Raw genomic sequence first — 18202 nt, forward strand, 5'->3', positions numbered from 1 at the left:
ATAAATGTTTGGATTGGTACTGTACTCTTCCTTGTGAGTTTGATAGTCTGCATAGATCAGTACGGATATTGTTTTTTTTCTTGTGTGATGAGTAGGTATGTACGTCAACTTGTTGTGTGTAAAGAGATATATTTCGTTTAGCATAGCATAGGGCTTCAAGAATATAAATACAAGGAAGTGTTAAGATTCTGAGATCGATAAATGCTTGACGACAATCGTCTCTATAACCTAAAGATGCCAGAACCTGAACAGCTCTACGTTGTAGTTAATAATAAGAGGTACATTAATCAAACTGAAATGAATCTGTGGAAGAATTCCAATAAATTCTGGAGCCACGTCAAGTCAAGAATAGACTTCCTCAAGTTTTTGAGTCCAAAAACACCTCGTTAACGGACGCCAGAACCATTGCGGATGCCTTTACAATTGTATTTATACAATGTTTATGTTAATATCTACGAAAAGAGCAGAATTTCAAATTTAGAAAATAACATTCCAAATAAATATCAAGTTGTCGTTTCTCGTTGCGCCAGAAACTTTGTTTACGCACGTTTTGGAATTTAACAGGCCAAGGCCGTTATAAGTAATCTTATCAATCACATTGATATTACTAGTTACGTCAGTTTAACAGATATGTATTATGAAAAATATTGATAACTGTAAGATCCTAACATTTACTAGATGGAAAAATCTTTTACTTTTTAATTATTATAAGATAAATGTGTTTTTCAATACCAACCTTAACTTCAACTTACACGTACTGAATACCTAACAAATGAGTGCTACAAACTTTTTGGATTCATAATCAGAAATGCACTCAATTTCACAAATATCTACACAATGCTAACCTTAATGCGCTTATTAGATCCAAGCTTGAGTATGCTGCATGTATCTGCTCTCAAATACTCAGACATGATGATCGAAAAAGTGCAGAAAAAGTTCTTCCGAGTAATGTTTTTTAGGACAACCCACAATTATCCACATTTGATCTCTTACGGTACCCAGCTTAATTACTTAAATAGTATTTTCGGCTTAAAAATAACGGCGTTAAATAGAAACCCGATGGTTCATCGCATCCACAATTTTTGTTTTCAAAATTTTACATAATTTGTTAAACTCTTCCGAATTGGAATTTTCTTATTCTGTATGGTGTCCGGTTAAACAAATAAGTAAAAATAAATTAACCCTAACCCAGGAATACAATAAATTGATTCTATTGCTTGTACTGTACACACAATTAGTTGGAAAATGAGCATGGGCACCGAAAGGGTCAAATATTATGGGCTCAACGTAATACAAATTTTCAATGTTTTTATGCTTTTAAATTTCAAATTGGTTAGTTACATAGTTATACACAAAAATTGAGTATGAATTTTTTCGGATGGGAAGCAGGAGGAGGAGGGGGGGTACGTGCTCTGCTTTCACACCTTTTTCGATTAATACAGTTGACAAAACTTGTAGAGAATTTAGTCCTTTACAATTTTTGTAATAGGGACTTTGTGGGAGGAAGCAACCTAAATGCTATTTTTACCGCCATTTTAACAGAATGGCGACGTTTCCCAGAACAGCACGATGTCTCAAACTTAAAATGTTTTTCAGGACGTAAAACTGAACTAACATACCAAATTTCAAATCTTTCCGACTGAAGGGAAGGTAGACCCGATTTTAGCTCCCCTTCCAGTACGTACCTACTGATGAACGCCACCTTACGGTGACAACTTCTTACTAAAGCATTAAAATGTTATACATCCAATTTAGCATATTAAATTATAGATAAATCTAAAACATGTAAATATAAATGACAGTAATGCATAAATGAGACATATGCCTAACAGCAGCCCAAATATAACATCGTAACCTGCAGCTTGATATATCCACATATCTCTGGAAGCCAAATTTAAATACTCCAGGCTTCCATGTCGCAACACATATTCAACCCAATAAACGGCTCTTTTCAACGGACCTTCGGGTGCTTCTTTGAACCTTTGGGATAACTGCTTTATATTTTTAGTATACCTATGTGGAATAGTTTGTATGGCACAACTTTCAATTCAAATTACCTACATGGGGTTGCTGGTCACCTCCGTAACCGCAGCATATAAATTTTCTGAAGTTATATCATTATATCTCAATACTTTGCCCATATTTCGGTCAACAAGCTTTTCCCCGTTAGCGTGCTGATCTATAAAAAAAGGTATAACGATGAGCGGCACTCCATGGTGCATCGCTTCTTGAGTGCTCAATGCCCCTCCATGAGTGATGAGCAATTTAGCTTTGGGATTACCTACAAATCAATTCATTACGGTCTATAATATTAGCGGTTAGCCTACCTAAAAGGTCATTCTGTGGTAACCATTTTCGGACAATCACATTTTTTGGGCAATTCTCTATTTCACTCTCAAATTTCCAAAATATCGTCTGAGGAAGTTTGGCAAAAGCGTTTAATATTGCTGACTTTTTCGTGCTGCTAAGATCGTCTGATCTTAAATAGCTCCCTAACGTAAATACTATTAAACCATGTTTTGCGTCGTCTACAATTCTTTTCAGATCCTACAACACTTTGGTAATGTGGTCCGTTTAAATTAATCACTTACATCTGGTAGTGGTTTGACGGGTTGTACATGTAGCCCTCCTGCCGGTATTATATTCGGTGGCAAAGCCATAGGAAAATCTAATATTGGATCATAGCTAGTTATCAATATCGACATATTCCTCTCGACCTCCTCGAATGGACGAATATCTTCTGCAAAATACTTTTTTGCCAATTTGTACTCGGCGGGCAAGCCAAAGTATTTTCGGTAAAACACTTCAAAGTGTGTAAGAACAAAATTCTTAATTCTCTGTAGAAAGGACATCCTATCTAAGTAATTTGTACTATAGAAAGGCACGAACGCAGCTTGCAAAGGGTTTCCAAAAACGTGGGAGAAAACAGGAGGTAACTTGAAAGGTGTAACTGCCACTATTGGCGGATTACCGAATCGTTCAATTAACGGGTAGAAACATTGCCCCAGGGTAATATCGATAATTATCAGGTCAAAAATAAAATCCTTAGGGTAATTCAATATTGTTCTGAAACCCTCTGTGGAGAAATCGTGTTCGCACGAATATAGTGAAAAATCATAGGTTTTCTTTACGTCAAGAAACTCATTCGTTTCGGTTAGAAAATCCAAAGTGAAGGAGTCGTGTACTTTCTCAAAAAAACCTAAAACTTTATTATTGATGTTATTCTAAAAAGGTGATACCGACCTTCTAATATAATGACATGAAAGTTTTCGAATTTTCCTTTTTCTTTAGTATGAGTGATCATGGTGACGTTGTGGCCCTTCTCAACTAATCCAAGCGCTAAAACCCGATTCCATATATGATGACTTCGGGTTCCCAGAGGTACAATATGCAAAATATTGGCACTTAACACTGATTTTACTAACAATAGAAGGATAATAACTTTCATGTTGTATCGTTTTAATAGAACTGAAGGTTAAAAGGAATTATATAACAGCTTGTGTTCATTATGGTGGGAGCGTGTAATAACAGAAATTAACTAATTTAAAATCAATGTACAACAGGGGTGACCCAGAGGTCGACTGTGGTCTACCAGTAGATCGCGAAGGTAATTAAGGTAGCCCACGCGTGATAAATGAATTAATTAGAAAAATGTGCAAATATACAAAGGCATATTTTTGACTTAGACATATTTTTTAAAGCTAGGCATTAAGCCCTGAGTTTTGTAAAGTTCCCGTGTCTAAGGGAGGTAGGTTTATACTTAACATCATTTTTTGGTTCTACCGATCTTTGCGAGTCTATATTCACAGTTACATCTTACACCTCCCAGTATGAAAATCTTGTGGAGAATGTGCAGTGCAAAACATCTACCCAAAAATTAACAAAAAAAATTCGAATTTTGAAACTATTATATTTAATAAATACTTTCTTACTTATTTCTCTCTTGTAAAACGTTCGATCACAAGATTTTTATGAACGCAAGTAGACTTATCACAAATCAAAGGTTTGGCCACCCCTGATGTACTACCTACAAGATTATTATCTAGGTAGCTGATAACTAAGGTATTTTCTGATATTAATTATTGTGAGTTACACACAATAATGGGCGTAGATGACTCCAAACAAAGGGATGACCGTCTTTCCGGTGACTGTTTTAGACAATTAATAGTATCACAAACTGCATATTGGCGCATTATTGTTTTTAATTACCGGACTAGAGAAGGTAGTATACTGGATAAATGTGCAATATAAAGATTCCCAAAGAATCCATTGTCGAATTGCGTAATAGCTTACTGCTCATTTCCCAGCACGTGTAAATGACTTTTTTGTTTGCATAGTTTTTATGTGCTTTTTAAAGGAGAAAAGGAGTGAGAGAATTGCGAATGACCTACACAAAACATAAAATAATCACGAAAGAAGAGACGTGGTTGAAGAACTCGCGAAACAAGAGACGGTAGGTAATTACAGAAGACGTGATCCAAACGTGAAGAAAGAATGCGTAAGTACATAAGAAATGGAACCAAACAATCCCAGAAGAGAAGGATAAAGGAATAAATAATAACTTAATAATCTTTATTAAAATATGGAACGGTTCTTATGTTCTTTAGGGTACCCTTTGATGCAATAGAATAACAGAGTAAATGAGTTCTTCTTCACAGAGAACAAAAGGGCCAACTTCCTTCTACGTGGGAAGGCACCATTGACCTGGTACGTTTCACCAGTAGCATTGAAGACGACCACAAAGCCTCCGCCCAGGGCACTCCAACACTCCGAACGTCTAGTCAATACTCCCAAGTGTCACCACTGCCAGGAGTACCATTTTCACCTGAATTGCCCAGTCTTCCAGCCGCAGGGACCATCCAAAATTAATCCGTTCAAAGCCGAACCCAACTTCCCAACCGTGTGGACGGCACGGACGTGGTAGCCCTATTGGACACATGGTCGACGCACAATTTTGTAAGAAAAGAGCTCGTTTCGGAGATTGGGCAATGCGCCGACACAACAGCTAGTCTAGCAGACCTGGACCACCAACTCTATATATCGCAGGCGTCACCACTGGTTCTACCACTCACCAAATTCGGCTGCGCCAAGATACTCCCTTCCCCCGTATAAGTATTCCCCAGGGAAGAAACGAATCGCTGGCGAAGTCGATGCAATGCTGGCGACCGGAATAATTGAACCTAGCACGTCCGAGTACTGTTCGCCCATCGTGTTGGTTAAGAAGAAAGACGGAAAATCCAGGTTCCCGATCATCTAGGAGACGCTCCGCAACCTGGGAACCGCCAAAGTCTTCTCCGTAAGTGACCAAAAATCGGGATACTGAAAAGTATGTCTTGACTCAGACTCGAAACCACTTACCGCCTCCTCTACCACCGACGGTGCAAGCTATGATGCCCTTTGGGCTTAAAAACGCCCCAAAAATTGATGACTTAGGTCCTAGCGGGATACATAATCGTGTTCTCCGACACATGGGAAGATCCCATCCGAGTAGATATACAGGGGGGTTCCTGGTTCAGTTCAAGGTCGCTCGCCATCTGGTGGTGACCTTGGAAAGTAGGTCATCCGAGGACATTGACCCCACTGGTTTGTTATCAAATTACATTTTCAAGGTCATCCGTAGTCATTGGCCGCCATACATTTTCAATGTCATCCGAGGTGATTGTCCCAATATTAAATTATATTTTTAAGGGCATACGAGGTTAATGACTACATGGTATTATATTACATGTTCGAGGTCTTCCCAGGTCAATGACCACAATTATTGTGGTGTTGAATAACATTTTCAATTTCATCTAAGGTCAATGACCTCAATTGTGGTGTCCAAAACCGAACCAATCGAAGCCATCCGCGCCGCCGAAAAACCCACTTTCAGCAAACAACTCCGCAGTTTCCTGAACTTAACGAACTGACTTCGGGAATACGTCCCACAATGCACAGATCTGCTAGCGCCGCTCCACGAGTTACTCAAACAAAGCACTCCTTCCGATGGAACAAATCGCCCAAACGATCATTCCAAAAACTAAAAGAGACCATCGCCGGCGCACAGCCGATCGCTATTATGACTGGACCGCACAAAGGCCGAGGGCAGCAAATTAACACGTTGGGGACTCCATCGTCCACTGCCCGGACTAAACAAATGATCTACCCGACTATCTCTCCCGCAACCCTTCGGGCAGCCTGCAGAGATGCCGATAGAATGGTTCCGCCCATTCCCAAACCAACCAACGCCGACGAACCTCCCAGCATCGAGGTCGCAAAAATAGCCGAGCAGGTCAAGGAAATCCAACGAAGCAACAAACACGCACGCACCCTGTCGGACGCACTGGAGAGAATTCGAGTCGAAACACCCGCCCAGGAACGATTGATGCGAGACTACAACGACAGCGTATATCCACGCGGTCCGAAAGAGGCACTTCTGGTTGTCCCTTGGTTTGTCCCATTCTAGCATGTTTATTACATACCTACTTATATTCAAAACGAAAAGCAATTATGCTCTAGCCTTTAGTTGTTTAAAAAACCATATAGGAATGAATGGTTTTGGCGAACAAGGCTGTCCTTCAATATTTATGACAGATGATAGTTCTAGTGAGCGCAATGCTATGAGCCCTGTTTTTCCGTCATCACGCCTACTCTTGCACAGGCACTTTGGACATGGCCTGGAGTACAAAAAATTGTGCTTTGAAGGACGATCGAAAACCTATAATAAGAATCCATTACTTTCCAAACACATTACAAGTATTTGGCAAAGAAGGACGAAATTATGTTTGTGTCTAAGTAAAAACGTACAACAAAAATAATTTTGCAGATGCCACTATACGGATTTTTTAAGACACAGAGATGTAGAGCATTCATTAGTTATTCATGTTATCTATTATTTTAAATTGTTATAAATTAAGGATGTGTAGGTCCATATCTATTTGTTTTTATTAAATGCAATTCAGCACCTATTATCATATCAGTAGTTATGAATATGATGCATTCGGCATAGAACATTTAGTAGGAGAGCTGGTAGGTATTTGAGGAACGCTGTAAACTTGCCCAATACTTTTCCAATAATACCTAAACATTACAGAATTGCAGACCTGGCTGCGAAGTAGCGGGCTAAATCAACCCTTATATATTTAAATATACGATTTTTTTTGCAAAAAATGTTCTTGAGACATTGCGAAATTTTTACACCTCTAAATTTAATATTTAAAGAACGAAAAAGGCAATACGCCAATTTATTTAGTGGGGTCTTACACTTTGCCAGTCGCCTTCAAAGTGAAAAAATGTATACTGGCCGCCATGAACACATGGATACTTGTTGACTGCGTTGCCACCACCTCTACCCAGTAACACGAGGTGTTCCGCCGTGGAAATTTTCATCTACCTTGTTTTCTTTCTCGGAAAGGCTGCGCAATGGAACGGTGGCTCTTCGGAAATCCTTCCAAAGGACCTATTGGCTTATAAAATTGCACGATGCGCTCTGCACTTGGAAGGTTGCTGGACTTCGCTAACGCGTCGTCCAGCAACTATCTTCCTCGTCCCGAAAACTGACATATTTTGTTCTAATGAAACAAATAACTATTTTGACGGATATATGCCGATCGATGTAGCTGTTAAAACAATTGCTGCCGCACCGTCAAACGCGCGATGTTTAAATAGTCGTTAAGTTTTCTCCAATTTTCCAATTTTCTGCGCGATTTTCTTAGTTTTTCTTGCCGTAAGAACCTTCTACACAGTATTAGAACACTTAAAAAAAAAAGATGAATGAAATCGGTAAAGTCGTTCTAAAGTTATTGCGTGACCAGTAAAAACAGGGGTTCATTTTTATGTATAGAGATTAAAGCTGAATTTATAGTTCCGTACCCGCAACACCGTACCGTAACGTTTGGAATTAAACCCTACTTGTTGCGTGTGAACATTTATAGTTCGCGTTAACGTTGCGTTAGAACGGTTACGGTACGTAGGAAATGCCCAAATCTTATTTCTTACGGTAAATCGTGCTCACGCGCTTGTGTTCGGTAGTACTCGGATAATTCAAACAGTTGAGTTTATTCTGACGTTCGTTTCGTTTATTTACAATAATTATTGACACTTTGTTGGTTATTATTATTTTGAAATGCACGTTACTCTTACTGACAGATGACATACAATGACAGAATTCGTTTCGCACTAGTGCGCATGCTCATCTCTTACCACTACGGTAACTATAAATCGTATAATTTTCGTTAACGTAAGATTTTACGGTTCCGTTCTTACGTTCTTACGGATACGGAACTATAAATCCGTCTTAAGTGTAAATCTGGGGGGTTATTTACGAATAAGCATAAAGTTGGTTTATTCTACTTGAATTTGATATTTCAGTGTCTCTTTTTCCTTTTAGAATTGTTTGTAATTACGTATTATTTTCTTGTTTAAATTTTCTCGCTCTTGTAATTGATTCTTAGTTAGACAGATCTGGTCATATTTTGGTTTTGGTGGTTTTGCGATAGGGAGCCTTATGAGGCGAAAATTATTTAACGCGCGTATTCTTATTTTCGGTGTAAGTGGGAGAGCGGGGCACGTTCCTTCGAGGATGGCGTTATCAAGTTTAATTGTTTTAAAAATCCTGAAGAAAAAGATTAATTTATATTGTAGTATAAGTGGTGTTCCCTTAAATACTTGAATCAACGTAAAAACGAAGCGGCTGCCCTAGTTGTTTTGTTGAAGACGCAGTTCGTCGGTTTTAAAATTAAGTGTGCAGAAGAAGTTTATCAATTTCAATAAAACATTCAAGTTATGGTCAAGTAACAGTTTGTGAAAAGTTTTTACAACGGTTTGTCCGTATTCAGAAAAAGTGAGTTCGAGTGTGAGTAAACAAATGAGTTGTCAGCTTAGTAAAACCTTTATAAAAGGTTTGTCTTTCATTAAAGTCATTAAGTTTTGTAAGCTTCTCTTTCTTTCAGGGATTTTGGTTTAATTACTTCATGTGTTTCATTGTCGATAACTTAATTATGCGTTTATTTGAATCCTTTGTGCGACTCAAATAGAGTTTTCATCTCAGACTTTCCTACTTGTGCCCAAGATTTATTTTAGTTATTAATCAAAAGTTGCATAAAAAATTGTTTGTAATTGATTGAAGTTGATCAAGCCCACGTACCGAGTCTCTCAAATTAAAAAAATGTTTGTCAATATTAGCATTATAGCAGATGCAGATGAAATTAAATTAACTAGACGTAGAGGTGGTGTGAAAAAAACATGAAGGAGAAGTGAAAATGATATGGATCATGGTGACTGGAGGTCCCACGTAAGTGTAAAGGCATAAAAGAAAGGGTAAGGGGCTAGAGGCATAGACAAAGCGACAGAGGAAGAGATGTGAAGGGTTTAAAGAGAGCACGAAGAATATCAGTGAATTGTGAGCGAAACATTAGGAGGTTTAAGAGGAGATTGAAGTAAAGAAGCGGACCAACTCTGTTTGAGTGTTATAGTGCTATATTTACGGGAGATTTGATGCTATAAGTCCACCGACAACAGGTGAAAATAAATAACGTTAATTCATATAGGAGAAACAATCCTAACAACAAGACGAGAACGACATCGTAACTAGCAAGCTGGTATGTCGACATATCTCTCGATGCTAAATTAAAATGTTTCGCTGTTCCATGCCGTAACACAAATTCAACCCAATAAACAGCTCGTTCTAATGGATGGTCTGGACTATCTCTGTACAGTTGTGATAATTGTTTTATATTTTTACTGTACCTGGGTAAACAACTCTGTATAGTGGACACAACGGAAAAAAGTATCTTACATGGGATTGTTGATGACCTCTGTGATAGCAGCAAATAAATTTTCTGACGTGATATCATGGTAACTCACTACTTTTCCCATACGTCTATCAGCAAGTTTTTCCCCGTTTGCATGCTGATCTATAAAGAATGGAACTACGATCACTGGTACTCCATGGTACATCGCTTCCTGGGTGCTCAGTGCACCTCCGTGTGTAATTAACAATTTCGTTTTACAATTTCCTAGAAACAGCAAGCTAAAATCAAATCGCGGATTTTATATCAGTTCACCTAAAAGATCATTTTGCGGTAGCCATTTCCTTACAAAAACGTTTTTCGGAAGATCAGTTATTTCACTTTCAAATTTCCATAACACCGTCTGGGGAAGTTTTGCAAAAGCGTCTAATATTGCAGTTCTTTTAGTAATACTCAACTGATCTGACCGGAAGTAACTACCCAACGCAAATATAACTAAACCTTCTTGAGCGTCCTCCACAATCTTTTTTAGGTCCTGCAATATTTACATTAGAATGTCGTACCACCTACATTAATCACCTACTACTGGTAGTGGCTTAACGGGCTCAATATGCAAACCCCCCGCTGGAACGATGTTAGGTGCCAAAGCCAAAGGAAAGCTTAATAGGGGGTCATAATTGCATATCAATAAGGACATATTTCGTTCGACCTCTTCAAAATCTCGAATATTTTCACCAAAATATTGTTTTGCCAATTTTAACTCGGCTGGCAGACTAATGTACCTTCTGTATAGAATCTCAAAGTGAATCAGTAGAAAATTTTTCATCCTTTCCACAAAAATCATTCTATCGGTGTGCTTCGTACTATAAAATGGGAAGTAGGCGGCCTGCATGGGATTGCCAAAAACATGCGCCAGAGCAGGTGATAGTAAGAAAGTTGTAACTGCCACCACTGGTGGATTGTTAAATCTTTGGATCAACGGGTAAAGACATCCCTCATTAGTAATATCAAAAATGATCAGGGCAAAATTGAAATCCTTGGGGTAATTCAGTAAGGTTTTGAAACCTTCGGTCTCTAAATCGTGCACGCACGAATAAAATGAATAATCGTACCTTGCCTTAATGTTAGAAAACGCATCTCGTTTTGACAGTGACTCTAAACTGTGAGCTTCATACTTTTTTTCGTAGAAACCTGAAACAATACTCTTGTAGAAGCATATGTTATACTAAAAATCTAAAAGTATACTGACCTTCCAGTAAAATAGTATGAAAGTTTTTGATTTTCTGTTTTTCTTCAGTGTGAGTAACCATGGTGACGTTATGACCTTTGTCATTTAAACTAACCGCCAGTGCCCGATTCCATATGACGTGGCTTGGAGAACCAAGGGGTACGATATACAAAATATTGGCGCTCAAGGCCATTCTTATTAATAAAAGGAGCACCACGTTCATGCTGTATCGACTATTAGAAATAAAGGTTAAAAAAATTGAAGCTTCAATTATACATTGTCATATCTCTTCTAGGTTTGTGTATAATAGATAAAAAAGAAGCTTCTATTGTTTACACTCATCGTAATGCATATTTAAAGGTAATGCATATTTAGTGGTAGTAATCTCGAGGACGACAGTATTATAACCCAAAAAAAGTTTGTTTACTTCATGTAAAAATAATCTGCTACCGAGTAAATGAAACCGGGTACTTGTTTAATTATTAGCGAAATGTTGTATACATATTGCAGCGATACCCTTTTGCGCTCGGCTAATGAAGCAAAAGTTAGATAAGAGCCCCAGGTCTACGCGCAGATTGTTTCAGAGTCGTGGTGTTTATCACCCCGTTCTGGTAAATAGACCATTAAGAATAAAATGTTCAAAGGTCACGTAGATCTCTTACAAGTCATATTACTTTGAAGATTTAGTACCTTATTACTGGAACGGATTACTTTAAATGACGCCGATGATCTTAATCTTGCGGCACAATAAAAAAATTCAATTTTGCGCCTCTAAATTCCAAATTTAAAGCAAACACTGGTTACGATCAAATTCAAAAGGATCACTTATCAAATTTTGAAGAAGACACTTGAAGTGAACTTTGAGTAGGAATCAACAAAATTAATCATAATTAAACATGAGACATATATCTGAGTCGTTAAAGGGATTGAATAAACACACGATTTGCATGATTTCACACAAGCAAAGTTTATTCTACAACCAAAAATGAAAATAACCATAACCAAGTCCTCTTCCGTCTACTTCTCTGGTTTTACATTCCCTCTAGCTGCATGCACATCCCGCTTCCTGGGCCCTCCTCTTTAGACTTCGTTCCATTACTTCTCCATCCTCCCTCACTCGTTCATTTTTCACGTCTTCATCAAGCTTCTCACCCTCTTTGCGACTTCATCATGGATCAATTTTCTTCATCCATTCAGCATCTTCTTTAACGTATTCATTCATACCGCTTTCATTCTTTTTGCAGATCTCTTTCGCATATGCATCCATTTCTTTGTGATATCCCCACGATGCTTTCGAACCTCATTTGCACCCCCAATTTCACATATCTTACAACAGCACGTCTTCTTCCGTCGCATTTTCTTCTTTTACTCTTGTGTTATTTCTTTATTTAACTTCACTTTCCATTGTGCTTCTGGCAGTTTTCTATTATGATTGTTCTTTATGTCATCTTTATACCATTTTGACCTCTCAGACACCCTTATCGAGTATTCCATGTCTCCCTTCAGGGGGTTTCACTCTACCCCTAGATATATCTAATTTCTTCACATACCAGTACATAACTTCTTTTAAAAAATCTGTCTTCACCTCTTTTATCACTTTTCTTACTTTATGCCTCCTTGGCCATTCTTTCATACCCTCTTCTTTCACATCTTTTCCTTTGCACTTTCTTTACATTTTGTTTGTTTGGTCCGCCTTCTTTCTTCACGTTTCAATCACGTCTTTTGCAATCACCGTCCCTTGTTTCACGAGTTCTTCTGCCGCGTCTTCTTCACCCCACTCTTCACCTCTTTCGCAATTTTCACACTTATTCTATTAACGCCGTTTAGACGGAAATGAGAGTACAGGCAGACAGACCGATAGACCGATCAACATCATCGAGATTTTGTTTGATTCGGATTCCTGATGCTTCAAAGTGTGTATTACCGTTAAAATAGTGAGGGGTCATTTTTTATCCCAAAACAATACCTCCCTTACTAAATGTGCTAGCTTCCGCTTCTTCATTACTGCATCATTCAGTTATTTTTACCCCCTCCCCCACTTTTTAATTTTTAGCGCATTTTTGCAAATTTATTTGTAAAAGAAGTAGCTTTTAATCGCACTTTGGTTGGCTGGCTGGCAGCAAATGTGGGCGCGTAGAAGAACTCTTGTAGAAAGGCGACGGGTGTACGTGTATCTACAAGGCCGTATAATATGTCAACCTTAGGGACAGGGCTATATGATGTGGGGTTGGGGACATCTGGGCGTCATCCTCGAGCGAAGTTTACTAACGTGAAGGTTTTTCAGTTTTTTCCTATCTTTTACTATAGTTTTGGTCCGACTCTTTTCAAATTGGTGTCGTCGGAAAGATGTTGTAAACGCGCACATCTCCTGCGTGGCGGAATTTTGCTTTTTGTCCTCGGGGCGAAATTAACGACCTTTTGCACGGCGCGCGCGCGCGCGTCTACGAGAGGTGGTCAACTTCGGGCGCCTTTTACCTTCCGTTGCGAATTTTGTCACGCGGTTTAACGTTTCGTAAATCTCGAATCGCTGTTTCTCTGTCTCGTGTCGCTAATAGAAGCTCGAGTAATGAGAAGTACCCCAAAAATTAAGTACTCTCTTGTGGAAGGTTTTTAGCGAAATCCACCAAAATGTGAGTGCAATATACCTAAGTATGCACCGAAAGAGGATATGTGGTAACGTCCGACAAGATCTAACTGATGGTGGAGTGAAAACTTCAAACGCGAATTTAGGGTGAACGGGAAGTCGGAAGTGGGTACCGTCAAAGGGAATGTGGTAGCCCCCGACACCATCTTACTGATGGTAAAGTCAAATCTTCAAACGCGAATTGCGACTGAACGGGGATTCGAAAGTAGGTACCAACAAAGGGAACGTGGTAGCCCCAGACACGATCTTACTGGTGGTGAAGTCAAATCCTCAAAGGGAATGCGGCAGCCTCCGACAAGCCTTATAGTCATTGCTTAATAGATTATATTTAATGTTATTTTTCCTACCACAAGCCGATTGTCGTACGTCTTTTTTTGAAAAAACAGTAAATATATTTGATAAACTTACTTTACGACTTCTATTTTTAAATATAAGTGGCTGAAGTCCCTTCGATCTCACACGAGGACTTTGATCAATTTTTTATTTTTGAAAAGGAAAATACTTTCCTTTTTAAAACATTCGTTTGTGGATGATCAAGGCAAAAAGAACTTTAAAAACACGAAGGACTGTTGAATTATAGGAAGGTGACGTAGAATCTTTTGGTCTCATCGTACTTCCTTGAATCAAAAACCATTATGGAGAGAAGTGTAGGTAGGCGACCCAACGTTCCTGGACCATAAAAAAAACAGGGACTATCACACAGTTACTTGGTATCTCTACAACTTGTATGTGACATTTCATTTTCAGGTCCTACAGGTTCTTTATCGTCATTTATGTAATATAAATAATAATAATTTAAAATGGGTCAATAATCAATTTACGTCCTACCACTTAACGTGCGATATGTAAATCTGATACAAGTAAATACAAATAAAGTTAATGAGTACAAAAGGTACAATCCTAACAACACCACCAAGACAACATCATAACTTGTTGCTTCAAAAATCGACATATCCCTCGAGGCCAAACTTAAATTCGTCACACCACCATGCCGTAACACGTACTCAACCCAATAAACAGCTTTCTTTAGTGGCTCTTCTGACTGATCCTTATACCTCAGTGACAACTCCTTTATATTTTTGCTGTAACTGAATAGACTATAATCGATGCCCAACAAATAAAAAAAGCAGTAACTTACATGGGATTGCCGATGATCTCCATTATTGCGGAATATAATTTTTCCGTTGTTATTTCGTGGTACGTCAACATTTTAGCCATCTGTCTCTTGACCAGCTTTCCTGCGTTGGCGTGTTGATCTGAAAAGAAGGGTATTGCGATGACTGGTACTCCATGATGCATTGCTTCCTGAGTGCTTAGTCCGCCTCCATGTGTAATGAGCAATTTGGCCTTTGGATGCCCTACAATAGGAAGCTCGTAAGCTGTCCGAGATTCGATCTACTACCAACCTAAAAGATCGTTCTGTGGTAACCATTTGCGCACAATAACATTTTTGGGAAGACCCTTTATCTCGCTTTCAAATTTCCATATTATCGTCTGTGGAAGTTTGGCAAACGCGTTCAGAATTGCAGTTCTTTTCGTGATACTCAGCTGATCGGATCTTATGTAACTACCCAATGTGAATACTATCAAACCGTCGTTTGCGCTGTCTGCAATCGTTTTCAGGTCCTGTAATATCTATTAATACAGTCAACTAAGCTAGTCACTTACGTTTGGTAGCGGTTTAACTGGCGCTATATGCAATCCTCCTGCTGGTATGATATTTGGTGCTAATGCCAAAGGAAAGCCTAATATGTGATCGTAATTACTTATTAATATCGATATATTCCTTTCAATTTCTTCAAAGTCCCGTATATGCTCACCAAAATACTTTCTTGCCAAATTTAACTCCGTTGGAGTACCAATATACCGTTTATACAAAATTTCGGCATGGATGAGAAGAAAATTTTTAATTCTTTCCAGAAAGGTCATTTTATCGCTATACTTTGTACTGTAGTAAGGCATGTACGCAGTTTGCAAGGGATTGCCAAAGATATGCGCCAAAACAGGTGGAAGTAAAAAAGGTGTAACAGCCACCAACGGTGGATTGTTAAATCTGTCGATCAATGGGTAGAGGCACTGCTGTAGGGTGATATCGATAATGATTAGATCAAATCTAAAATCCTTTGGGTAGTTTATTAAGGTTTTCAAACCCTTTGTTTGAAAGTCGTGCTCACATGAGTAACGTGAGAAATCGTACAACAATTTTATACCAGAAAGGGCGTCTGTTTCTGGTAGTGAATCTAAATTGAAACCATCAAATCCTTTCTCAAAAAAACCTGAAAAATTGCAACATTTTTATTCATCTTCATGCATTTTTCATACCTTCCAGTAAAATAATATGGAAGTTTTTCAGTTTCTGGTCTTCCGATGTATGAGTGAGCAGGGTAACATTGTGGCCTTTCTCGGTTAGGCCAATTGCGAGAGCACGATTCCATATATGATGACTCCGGCTACCAATCGTAGCAATATGCAAAATATTTGCGCTTAGCACTGAATGTATCAAAAAAGGCAAAATCACGTACATTTTTGCAGTAGCATAGAATAAAGTAGATTGCCAGCAGCTAAAGGTTAAACAAATCACTTATACAATCTGTATTGGTGGGGGTTTGTAATGTAAATGAACCAATTTAACCTTTATTATCTAATCAACCCACTTGAATATATATAGTTAGCGATTAGTTTCATTCTTCTTTCTTGTACCTGAAACCAGCTGAAACTGAAATAATTTAATGATCCGATGAAGTCACTTTATCAAAAGCATGATCTTTATTGCAAGAATGCTAATGAAAAATTGGGTACAAATCAGACGCTGTTCAATCTATTCTAGATCACCCTGTTCTGTTAAAATCTTATAACAGACATGCAGGCCCGTAGCCAGGGGGTGGCCAGGCGGGGCTGAGCCCCACCCTAGAACGTGGTCTTGCCCCCACTGGACATTGGTTGATGGTTCTTTTACAAAAATTACAGGAGAAGTCTTTATCAAAAACTTCTTAGCCCCACCTACAAAAATACCGGCCACCCCTGCTACTTCATTCTGGGTACGGGCCTGCAGACATGTCTATTGACATCTACATCAGGTTTAATTACAGTCAATTAGTTTCAACTATGGGCGAATGGCGATCGAACAGGAAGGTGATCTGCTCTAACTGGGAGTTTGGTGACGATGACAAATTAATAAGCTCACTTGGAAATTTCGAAGAGTTTGAAGCAATAAGCAATTATATGTATAAACCGCCAAATGGAGGGGTCTTTACTCTCTATAGAAGGATAATGTCACAAGAATTATGTGATATGCAACACTTTATGGTTTCGAGTTCCATTACAGAGCCGTAGAGAGAGCAGAGCTAGAAAGGTTTCAACACTTTAACTCCTTAGGCCCCTTTTAGACTTTTCAAGAGCCTTCTCAGCGCGTTCTCGACCAATAATTTTTCCTGAAAAGCTCTAGGAAGATCTTGGAAATCAGTGATATGGATATAAGAGGCTTTTGTAATAGAACACATAAATCCTGGTGACGCCTAAAAATAGTTCTGAACAGTGAATCGAAAGTCTAAAAATTCTTGCAGAAGCGAGATTACGCCAATCAAAGCTCTTCAGTTTAGAATCTATGTGCGATAAATGAGTGGCGATTCAATAATTTCCACATATCTCGTTTTTAGTTAAATATGCCTACAAGGCCATGTAATTTTCCATCTTGCTTTTAACAAAAGGACTTTATTCTCTACACCAAAGATGAGTCACATCCTGTACTCTTCACCCTTTCTCAGAATTTAGGTACCTGCTGGCTACCTGACCCATTGTTCCCAAAAACTTGCTTTTAACCTTGAGTGTAACCAACATTGTGTATGCATTTACTATCTTTGGTAACTACTGCTTAAACTTTTACAAAATATTTTGTTAATTAACTTTTGGACTGTATTAATCAAACTGCGAGTTTTTTCTTACGTCGTACTCTTTTTACCCTTAGCAGTTACTTGTGCGAGAGTACGACACCTTTTGGCTTTGTTTGCTTTGTTTATATTAATGTAAGTACATGAACTAAATTTCCGGGCTTTTACAATCATAATAATTACGATCATTTCACAATTATTTCAGTGTTTTATTTAACGTTCTTCCCTACTGTGCTTTCGGTCATGGCGTTGTTTATAACTAACGTAAGGGGACCCTGCCTAGATGTTTGATCACATGCCACTTTTCAAATTTAAGCGGGATCTTGTTTAGTTTTGGAGGGAACCATTTTTAAACGTTGCCGGGTTGACTTTATCTCCGTGTTCTTATAGTGTGAAGTTAGCGTAGAACCTGGGGGTTAAGTACACTACAATACATATCCCATATGTATACCGGGTGGTGCACGGTAAGTAGGAACATAGGGATTTAACATGGGAAATTAGTTTTATGCAATATCCTGCCCTCCTGTACATTTTACAGAAAAAACTGTAGAGTTTAAAGTTCTTCAGAATTAAAAGGTGCATACAAAACTGTTTTTACAAGTTTTATTAGGCTTTTGGTATACTCGCAAATTTAAAAATAAATTTCAACATTTCTGTTATTAGTAGCAATTCATAAAGCAACAAAAGTCATGGCTATTGCTACTAATAACAGAAA

The 18202-nt window shown here is 38.4% G+C and overlaps 3 protein-coding genes across 5 annotated transcripts; all 3 read right to left on the reverse strand.

The window, feature by feature from the left end:
* Positions 1–616: 616 nt before the first annotated feature.
* On the reverse strand, positions 617–4513 carry LOC116181270 (UDP-glucuronosyltransferase 2B15-like). Its single transcript, XM_031501581.1, has 5 exons — positions 3244–4513; positions 2592–3199; positions 2328–2547; positions 2062–2281; positions 617–2013 (listed from the first exon to the last, which is right to left on the reverse strand). Exons 1-5 carry the CDS (start codon positions 3446–3448, stop codon positions 1752–1754), a joined length of 1515 nt encoding a protein of 504 aa, XP_031357441.1. The 5' UTR covers positions 3449–4513; the 3' UTR covers positions 617–1751.
* A 4162-nt stretch (positions 4514–8675) lies between these two features.
* On the reverse strand, positions 8676–13044 carry LOC116160546 (UDP-glucuronosyltransferase 2B17-like). Of its 3 annotated transcripts, XM_031473770.1 has the most exons (6): positions 10978–13044; positions 10312–10919; positions 10044–10263; positions 9844–9995; positions 9776–9794; positions 8676–9726 (listed from the first exon to the last, which is right to left on the reverse strand). In XM_031473770.1, exons 1-6 carry the CDS (start codon positions 11177–11179, stop codon positions 9710–9712), a joined length of 1218 nt encoding a protein of 405 aa, XP_031329630.1. In that variant the 5' UTR covers positions 11180–13044; the 3' UTR covers positions 8676–9709. The 3 variants fall into 3 exon arrangements, 2 of the variants coding, with proteins under 2 accessions (XP_031329630.1, XP_031329629.1); XR_004143246.1 differs by having other exon boundaries at positions 9776–9995; positions 10308–10919; XM_031473769.1 differs by having other exon boundaries at positions 9776–9995.
* A 956-nt stretch (positions 13045–14000) lies between these two features.
* Positions 14001–16191, reverse strand: LOC116160091 (UDP-glucuronosyltransferase 2B17-like). The gene is made up of 5 exons (XM_031473229.1): positions 15923–16191; positions 15269–15876; positions 15007–15226; positions 14739–14958; positions 14001–14688 (listed from the first exon to the last, which is right to left on the reverse strand). Exons 1-5 carry the CDS (start codon positions 16122–16124, stop codon positions 14418–14420), a joined length of 1521 nt encoding a protein of 506 aa, XP_031329089.1. The 5' UTR covers positions 16125–16191; the 3' UTR covers positions 14001–14417.
* Positions 16192–18202: the final 2011 nt, after the last annotated feature.

This window comes from Photinus pyralis, unplaced genomic scaffold (assembly GCF_008802855.1).
Source record: "Photinus pyralis isolate 1611_PpyrPB1 unplaced genomic scaffold, Ppyr1.3 Ppyr1.4_LG1, whole genome shotgun sequence".
NCBI classification, from domain to species: Eukaryota; Metazoa; Arthropoda; class Insecta; order Coleoptera; family Lampyridae; genus Photinus; species Photinus pyralis.

Coding starts and splice junctions, on each gene's coding strand:
- LOC116160091 (XM_031473229.1), bottom strand. CDS start 16,124: ATGTACGTGATTTTGCCTTTTTTGATACATTCAGTGCTAAGCGCAAAT. Junction 15,227..15,268: donor CAGTTAAACCGCTACCAAAC/GTAAGTGACTAG, acceptor TAGATATTACAG/GACCTGAAAACGATTGCAGA. Junction 14,689..14,738: donor GAGATCATCGGCAATCCCAT/GTAAGTTACTGC, acceptor TAGTCTATTCAG/TTACAGCAAAAATATAAAGG.
- LOC116160546 (XM_031473769.1), bottom strand. CDS start 11,179: ATGAACGTGGTGCTCCTTTTATTAATAAGAATGGCCTTGAGCGCCAAT. Junction 10,920..10,977: donor TCATACTATTTTACTGGAAG/GTCAGTATACTT, acceptor GTATTGTTTCAG/GTTTCTACGAAAAAAAGTAT. Junction 9,996..10,043: donor ACCGCAAAATGATCTTTTAG/GTGAACTGATAT, acceptor TGCTGTTTCTAG/GAAATTGTAAAACGAAATTG.
- LOC116181270 (XM_031501581.1), bottom strand. CDS start 3,448: ATGAAAGTTATTATCCTTCTATTGTTAGTAAAATCAGTGTTAAGTGCC. Junction 2,548..2,591: donor CCGTCAAACCACTACCAGAT/GTAAGTGATTAA, acceptor AAAGTGTTGTAG/GATCTGAAAAGAATTGTAGA. Junction 2,282..2,327: donor ACCACAGAATGACCTTTTAG/GTAGGCTAACCG, acceptor ATTGATTTGTAG/GTAATCCCAAAGCTAAATTG.